At 41.0% G+C, this 9,301-nt stretch overlaps 1 protein-coding gene across 2 annotated transcripts; it reads left to right on the plus strand.

The window, feature by feature from the left end:
- The first annotated feature begins 1,890 nt into the window (after nt 1–1,890).
- Nucleotides 1,891–3,716, plus strand: mrps17 (mitochondrial ribosomal protein S17). Of its 2 annotated transcripts, none has more exons than XM_040180863.2 (3): nt 1,891–2,134; nt 2,500–2,643; nt 3,178–3,716. In XM_040180863.2, the coding sequence occupies exons 2-3, from the start codon at nt 2,521–2,523 to the stop codon at nt 3,499–3,501; spliced, it is 447 nt and encodes a 148-aa protein (XP_040036797.1). In that variant the 5' UTR covers nt 1,891–2,134; nt 2,500–2,520; the 3' UTR covers nt 3,502–3,716. The 2 variants fall into 2 exon arrangements, with proteins under 2 accessions (XP_040036797.1, XP_040036798.1); XM_040180864.2 differs by having other exon boundaries at nt 2,036–2,181.
- Nucleotides 3,717–9,301: the final 5,585 nt, after the last annotated feature.

Consider the following 9,301-nt stretch of genomic DNA (forward strand, 5'->3'; position numbering starts at 1 on the left):
GAAAAAATAAAACTCCAGAGGTCACGATGTTATCATAGAAAACATACATGTGTAATCACACAGTCTATGTGCTCGCAGGCCTCTGTTTTATGTCACGGCAGCCGCGGTCTCACATGACTTAGAGCCGATAACCGACCGTCTCAGCTGTCTTATGTATAAAAACATTGGCTGCAATTGCAATTAGTTATGTATGCGATTATCTTTGATTATAAATATTGTAATTTGGCCATTGATACCGTGCGATCTGCACTTACCCACAGATTTGATAAGAGGTTGTTTCTGTGCTTTCTTTTTCCCTTTTAAAAAAACAGATTTCTATTGTTTAATTCCACAAATATATTTTGCATGATGGTGACATTCAATGTACGGAAAACCTCTGTTTTGAGGAATGCTGCGCAACATTATTTTAGTCTTACGTTATTTGTCATTTTTAACGGAGAACCGTCAGAACACAGTTGGTGAAATGTGAATTGTCTCAGTGTTCTTGTATGAAGAAGGCTAAAGGGGGCTAATTCTGTAATTCTGGCAGAGGTTTATCAATGCTCCACTGCCTTAAATGGGTAACAGAGACGCAGACCTGTGCTTTACTACAACATGGCTCTGATTAAGACCAGAGCGGTCTGCCTGTGGTTGGTTCTGAGCCACAGCCAAGTACTACTCAGGCACAGGACTGTTAACGTTATGGTTTGAATACATCAATGTTAATCTCTCCCCCATTTTAGCCTCTTATATCTGCTTTTGTGGAGATCCAGATGAGCGTACGTCATTGCCAAATGGCTGGTTAGGTAATTGGCAATTTTGTATTCCTTTTACAAAAATCTAAGTATAGTACTTAGATACTTATAGTAAGTATCTTAAATAATTCAGATTCTGATCATCTTTCATTGATATTTGTATACAGGGCCGTAAAGTTATATTGGAAATCTCGTACGTAACTCTGACTCACACAGAGAAACAAGTATTCCACCATTGGAATGTTGAAAGGCGCAATTTTCTCTTCCTCTAGCTCGCTCTCTAAAGATCAGGAGATGTTTTCTTGTGATGATTGGTTAAGAAAAGTATTTTTTGTCAAGATAACCATCTTGTTATGCATATTATCCAAAGATAACATGATTATTTTATAATTTAATTAAAATAGGTCTCGGGCACTCAAGGTAAAGAGCCTTACTGGGAAAGCCTTACTTTTAGCCATCCTACTGATGCTCTCGGCTTTAGAGATGGCAATTTCAGTCAAACCAATTAAATCCATACGTGAAATGTCACGTAGGTTTTGGATGGATTGGCATGACATTCTGTACAGACATTTATGGTCTCCACAGAATCCAGTTTGCCGATCCCCTAATTTCTAAATACTTGATGGATAACCAATGGTTATGGTTTATCAGTTGCTGTGTTAGCCAACAGACAACGTAATTTAACATGATCCAACTATGTATCGCTATCTTGAGATAACAAATACCTTTATCTACGGAAATGTTTAGTCAACCTTAACTTAACCTTAACCGGGGATTACCAGAGAATTACGCTTCCTCTTGAGATAAAATTCAAGAAAGGTTGCTTACAACTTCCATGCTACAAACACATATTTTTCATACCTGCTTTAATTTTTCATTATGAGTTTTGACACTGTGTTGTTGATCATCATGCATCATTATCATGGAGGCCCTCATCTGCAGTCCTGGTTGCAAACATTATGTCAACAGGTAGGTTTGAGCAGAACCGCGTAGTTTACCTTCTATTTCTTTTCTCTTTTTTTTTTACAGATCTTTTACTTTCTACTCAATGTCAGCAAGTGATGTTTGCTACCATCTTGTGGCCAATGTTAAAACTCCATTAAACAGACAAAAGCAACTTGAGGAAACAAAAGCTTTGTTTTTTTGCTGAGGCATTGAGACTTTTTGTATTGTTGTACATTATTATCCTTTGTTCCATGTATACACTACACACCCTGACAATCTCCTCGTATGTCCAACATACCTGACAGATGAAGGTTTCTGATTTTGTTTCAATCGGCTCCGCGGCCTCGTTGCTTGCCGTAGATTGCGTCATCAAAACAAGCCGACCTGAACAGCATGGATGAACCCTCTCTTTAGCTTTTTTGACCTTCTATATTTATACATTTGAAATAGTTCCGGTGAGTTGATTCTTCACGTGCTTCCTTCAGGGTACATCTGTGTTCAAGTTAGCGTGGTTTTTCATTTCCTTCATTCATTTTTTTTAAGTTAAAGCTAACGTTAGCTGCATTAAGGCTAACTAGCTAAATGTAGCCCCTGTTTGTGTTCGCATGTCACGCAACGATAGCCCGTTTTCTTCACTGCTGCAAGCTCAGGCAATGGCAAATAAATGACTCATTCAAAATATAACCAAATGTAAAGAATAGTTTAGCACAAATTGGAGATATGCTAAATGTATGACTGCTACCTTTCACGGAATCCCCAATAAATGAGAATGACTGCAGGTGTTCGTGATGTCAGCATTTCTTGATATTCTGTATTACAGGTTTGAATTCAGATTTCCAGGATGTCGGCCAAACACGTGTCAGTCCATGCAAAATGGATCATCGGCAGAGTAATAGGAACCAAGATGTACAAAACTGCCAAAGTGAGAGTCACAAGGTTGGTGCTGGACCCATACCTGCTTAAGGTGAGCATGTTCATCCACTGCTGATACAGGAAGGACAGGTGGATGATACACAAACTACTTTACAACACTAAACCTATTATTGCACATGATTGATTATATATCAATAAAGGTAGCTGCAGCCACCGTTACTGTGAATACCACTAATACTGATACTCCTGTGTCTCATCTTGTAGTTTTCTGACCCTCAATATAACACATTCATGACTTTTTATATTAAAAACCTCATATTTTTTTATATTCACAAAATGTAAAAGATTAGGTTATTTGGCTTGACTTGCAAGGTCAGCTGCAGTAACTTGTGATTTCTATTTGCCATTATTTGATTGAAATCATTAGTCACACCAATCAGTTGTTAAAGTTAAGAGAGAAGATCTAAAATTGCAAGTAATTATAACTCAAAACAACAAAAAATTGACAATTTTGGCGAACTTTATTGTATACAATCAAAGATGAACACTTTCAGTGATGCATTGCCGTACAATAACAATGTACCTGTATTCAAATAAGTCTAAACATGTCTTTTCTTCCCCATAGTACTATAATAAGAGGAAGACCTACTTTGCCCATGATGCTTTGCGACAGTGCACTGTGGGAGATACCGTCCTTCTCAAGGCTCTGCCTGAGCCCAGGTCCAAACACGTGAAGCACGAACTCTCTGAGATAGTGTATAAAGTGGGCCGGGTGGTCGACCCGCTGACTGGAAAGAGGGTGGAAGGAACGGAGTTTGTGGAGCCTCTGACTGACCTCCCACTCACCCTGAAAGAGGACTCCACGTTATCAGAAAAACTGCAGGAGCTCAATATCTCTGCCACCTCCAGTGACGTGGATTCTCCACCAGCACAAACTCCCGCTTCATGATAGAAAACTGCATTCTTTTATATGCATTAAGGTTTGCTGAAATGTCAGTCTGCAGCTACATTTCTGTTTCAGCTGTTCACTTAAATATCCATTTATGAACCAGTCATACACATTAGCAATTCATGGACAGAATGCAGATTCGTTTTCTTCCTGCTTTGGTAGTTTTGAATTTAAGACACATTTCTGATGAATTTACAATAAAATGACAATGAAAACGCATGGGTTCATTCATAAACATTTGTACATGTTATTCATACTCCTTTAGTTTCAGATGATTGAAACACATTACAGACATTTCAATCAAATATAAATCTTTTTTTTGCTGGTCCAAATCAGGTATTGCTGTTATTATGTATTCAGAAATTGGTCTAACCTTTTCGGTGGTCTTTTACGCAGCACGTGGTTGAACGCAGAATCCGAGTGAAAATCTGCAAATCTTAACTAGAAAATGCATTTCCTGCTGAAAATGCGTTGGAATGCAAAAAGCTGAAAGCTGAACTGAATTTCATCAGAAATGAATATTAAAACATTGCTGTTAATACAGGCATAAGAAAAGATGAAATTACTCAGTATGTCTAATTCTCCTCCCCTCTCTATCTCTTCCTCAACACCCCTCCCTTCCTCCCCTCATACCATGAAATAATTAAATGTAATAAAAGTACCATGAAATAATTAAATGTATTTCATATTTATTGCCTCATTGGCCACAAATGATTTATTTATATTCATAAAATACCTTTTCTTCTAATGTTACGCTTGCATCATAGACGAATTTCTATCATATTAACGTTGTTGCCTCTGCTTTTACTATGAAAATCTAACGTGCGTACTTCCGATTTAACGGCTGCGCTTCGTATTTTGTTTTATGACGTTAGGTAAAGAATGCATGCATTGATTAAACACAGACCTCATACAGCTACTTAACAATTCAACGTCACGTTTGATTGCTATGTTTTGGTCTAGTTTTGTTTTTTAATTAGACCGCTGGCGGTGATGCTAACGTTAGCTGACGTCCTCTAGTCCATTCGAACACACACAAAGTACATCGTCAGCGACGAATAGCGATGTCCAGATTGCACCTTCTTTCACAGCTGAGAAAAAGTCCGCTCCATCGAACTTCTTTAGTTGTGACGCATTTTGTAACGACGATAATCGCTCTGACAGTATATCAGCTGTCAATCGGTGACGCAGTCGTTGCCTAGAAACCGTTGCCTGTCCATCAAAGAGATCGTCAGATAATAACTTGGTCTCGTGAGAGCAGGTCGTAATTTCTGATAGCTCCAAAAATTTGGAAAGTCTGTCAAAATATGCTTAGAAGCAGGAATCAAGTAGAAACATCACAGACAGGGAAGATGGAGGACTCAGAATACAGCGTGAAGCCATTTATTGAGTCATTTTTCAACAGTTTGACACCAGTACAGTTTGAACTGTTGCGAAATGGCTCCCCAGACAGCACCACCAAAGTGCTGTTGGTCGACATGATATTAAAAATAGTCACGGTCTTCACAAAAGCCATGCTCAACTATCCAAACGTGCCTGAAGTCAAGGCCGTTGTGGGTGACACTGTGATGCAAGGCTTCAAAGATGTCCTGGAAGTTGAAGGCGAGATCAAGGATCATCACGCAGACATGGTCACGGTCTTCACAAAAGCCATGCTCAAGAATCCAAGGAACAGAAAAATGCCTAAAGTCAAGGCTGTTGTGGGTGACGCTGTGATTCAAGGCTTCAAAGATGTCCTGGAAGTCAAAGGCAAGATTAAGGATCATAGCGCAAAAATGTTTAGTAGCATGATCAATGACGAGGTTAGAGTCAGAGTCAATTCTAACACCTCTATTGCCTTGCTGTTTGGGGACATTGCTCCACCCACAAGACTAAACCAAATGATTAATCATGCCGCAAAAATGATCAAAAGTTTTACAGCAAAGATGAATCGGAAATTCACAATTCCAGAACGAAGACAGAGAACCACTTTCAGAGACAGGCTGGTGTCGGACCTGAGTGGGACAGATGACGAGTCTCCAGGAACCTCAGACGCTGTTGAGAAACACAAGAATGTCCCATCGGGCGGCCAGACTGATACGGAAAGCATTCAATCTCCGGAAGCAGTAATTGTGAGGGAGGTGAATGAGACCATGCTTCCTTTCCTGGACAACATGTCAGACGCTAACTTTCAGAACTTGCATTTCAACAGCCCCTTGGAAACAACTGTTCCTCGGGGAGTTCTCGAAGAACTGCAGGAATCGGAGGGGACAGACAAGAAAGCACAAGGAAGCAGTGTCAAGGGCTTTTTTACACTGCACTTTAGTAAAACATGGCTAAATCGCATACTGGATCAAATGAAAAGAAAATTCAGGAAGGACATGGAATGCAGCCCTGTATTGATGAAGGACATAGAGCACATCCTCCCCAAGCTGCTGACATTGGATGATGACGAAGCACAATTTGGAAAACAGAAGTGTATGCCTCCAATGTTGAAGGTAATTCCAAAAAGCAAATCCCTGGTCATCACACGGGAGCTGACCAACGTGCTCTTCCAACGGATGATGGGCAGTTTGCCGCCCAAGCACGTCTCAGGACCAAGGAGAAATGAGGGTTCTGACGGCACCATGAGCGCATCTTGGGCAAATGCTCACATGTACGATGAGATATGGTACAGCGTGTGGAACTTCATGGGGCTGTTGCGGTGGTGGCTGAAAACTCAGGTCGACCCACTGGCTCAGAGGATGAGAAGTGCTTTGGTAAACAGGTTGACACCAAGAAGAAATCAAGTAGAAACATCACAGACAGGGAAGATGGAGGACTCAGAATACAGTGTGAAGCCATTTATTGAGTCCTTTTTCAACAGTTTGACACCAGTACAGTTTGAACTGTTGCGAAATGGCTCCCCAGACAGCACCACCAAAGTGCTGTTGGACGACATGATATTAAAAATGGTCACGGTCTTCACAGAAGCCAGACTCAACAATTTAAGGACCAGAAACATGTCTGAAGTCAGGGCCGTTGTGGGTGACACTGTGGTGCAAGGCTTCAAAGATGTCCTGGAAGTCAAAGGCCAGATCAAGGATCATAGCGCAGAAATGTTTACTACCATGATCAATGACGAAGTTAGAGTCAGAGTCAATTCTGACACCTCTAATGCCTTACTGTCTGGGGACATCACTCCACCTACAAGACTCAACCAAATGCTTAATCATGCCACAAAAATGATGAAAAGGTTTAAAACAAAGCTGAAATTCACAATTTGAGAAGGAAGAGAGAGAACCACTTTCAGAGAGTCATCAGAAACCTCAGAAGCTGTTGACAACCACAAGAATGTCCCATCAGGCGGCCAGACTGATACGGAAAGTATTCAATCTCCGGAAGCAGTAATTGTGAGGGAGGTGAATGAGACCATGCTTCCTTTCTTGGACGACATGTCAGACGCTGACTTTCAGAACTTGCATTTCAACAGCCCTTTGGAAACAACTGTTCATCGGGGAGTTCTCGAAGAACTGCAGGAATCGGCGGGGACAGACAAGAAAGCACAAGGAAGCAGTGTCAAGGGCTTTTTTACACTGCACTTAAGTAAAACATGGCTAAATCGCATATTGGATCAAATGAAGAGAAAATTCAGGAAGGACATGGAATGCAGCCCTGTATTGATGAAGGACATAGAGCACATCCTCCCCAAGCTGCTGACATTGGATGATGACGAAGCACAATTTGGAAAACAGAAGCGTATGCCTCCAATGTTGAAGGGAATTCCAAGAAGCAAAACCCTGGTCATCACACGGGAGCTGACCAACATGCTCTTCCAACGGATGGTGGGCATGTTGTCGCCCAAGCACGTCTCAGGACCAAGGAGAAATGAGAAAACTGCATCATCTCTGCCAACAAAGATTACATGACACCAAAAGAGAGAAGAAGAAGCTGCATGCGCCGGTTAGTCGGCTGCATGCGCCAGGTAGTCTGCTGCATGCGCTCAGACATGAACGTCTCTAGAAAACAGTGACACGCTTAAACTAAGGTAAGCGCTCATGGTAATTGGTTTCGGGTTTTCTCCAGGTTCTCCGGTTCGCCCATTGAAAAAAACAAAAACCTCCAATCTCGTTTACCGAGTGCAACATATAGCAAAGGTGCACAGTTACGTCCGGCTGCTCAGTTTGTGTTTAAAAATGGTCACGGTCTTCACAAAAGCCATGCTCAACAATCTAAGGACCAGAAACATGTCTGAAGTCAAGGTTGTTGTGGGTGACACTGTGATGCAAGTCGAAGGCCAGATCAAGGATCATAGCTCAGAAATGTTTACTAGCATGATCAATGACGAGTAGAGTCAGAGTCAATTCTAACACCTCTAATGCCTTACTGTCTGGGGACATCACTCCACCTACAAGACTCAACCAAATGCTTAATCATGCCACAAAAATGATAAAAAGGTTTACAACAAAGCTGAAATTCACAATTCGAGAACGAAGACAGAGAACAAAAAAACGTCAATGACCTCAACAAGACTATTCTCAAGAAGCTGTCTAAGATGATTGTCAATGAAGAAATGGTGCTGCTTTTCTTTAAATTAGGGGACGTCGCAGTAAAAAACTGCATCAGCTCTGCCATCAAAGATTACATGACACCAACACTGTTACGTCTGGCTGCTCTGTTTGTGTTTTCTCCTCCCCATGTCTTTGTTCCAGTCTGTTCCTCGCAGGTGTGGTGAGTTGCTGGCGTGGCCAGCTGTTACTACAGTCTACAGTAATATATCATGAGAGTAAACATGGGCATGGAGGAGGTCTTCTAGAGCTAGGATCAAGTGAAAACAGAGTGTTACCTTTTTAGTGATCTGGTTTCAAGACAGATCAGGATCAGGAATCAGGAATCAGGAAACATTTATTGCCAGAATATGTCAAACATACAAGGAATTTGTCTTGGTGGTTGGTGCGTGACAGTAGACAGTGTAACAATAGACAACAAGACAGCAGCAGCAAGTAAAAAGAAATGCTAATGCAATGGGTTAGTAGAATAAGGCTATGGGCTAGTATAAAACAAGAGAATAAAGTTAAAGTTAAACATTTAAAATATTAAAAAAGTTAAAAAATATTAAGCATAAAGTGCACTAGCCAACAAGTGACAAAGTGACGAGTGACGACAAAGTGAAAAATTACAGTTAAAGTGACATGTGCAGTATGAAGGGGAGTGACCGGTGGAATGTCATAGTCAATCAGTGGGGGACCGGGCTCTGTTGATGAGCCCGACTGCCGACGGGCGGTTATCGGGATTTACGGCTCAAAGGTTGAAAACTAACGCTAAGTTAGCTGACGCTACTTTAACACGGTACTATTTGCCGTATTGGAACAACTGCATTAAACTAACCTAAACTAACCAAAAGTCGACACACGTTCATCGTCTCGCTGGTTAACGATATTCATCCGCCACTTGGTTCGCTGAGCCGACGTACTGTATGATGGGGTCCAGGTCACGTTTGTGATCCGGTTATTCAACGCGTGCTTTAAGTTAGTTCGCCGTCTGGTATTTCCATTGGTTTGTAATGCAGCTGAACAGACAGACAGCTAGGAGTTTGCGACCTGGTACAGTCCGATTATACATAACTTCAAGCCTCAATATAATTTACATTAATTTTTAAAAAGTCACACAATACACAGTTAAACAATAAACCTGTTTTGTAGTAGCAGAATGTATGCATTGTATTTCTGTGTGCTGTAGATTGTGACAATATAATTGTTGAAATTGGATTTCTAGCATACACCGGTTCTATTGCGTTGACTCTTACTGTGAAAAGTATTTTCGTTTTATGGGCAAAACCCTA

Source organism: Gasterosteus aculeatus, chromosome 7, assembly GCF_964276395.1.
Source record: "Gasterosteus aculeatus chromosome 7, fGasAcu3.hap1.1, whole genome shotgun sequence".
Taxonomy (NCBI): Eukaryota; Metazoa; Chordata; class Actinopteri; order Perciformes; family Gasterosteidae; genus Gasterosteus; species Gasterosteus aculeatus.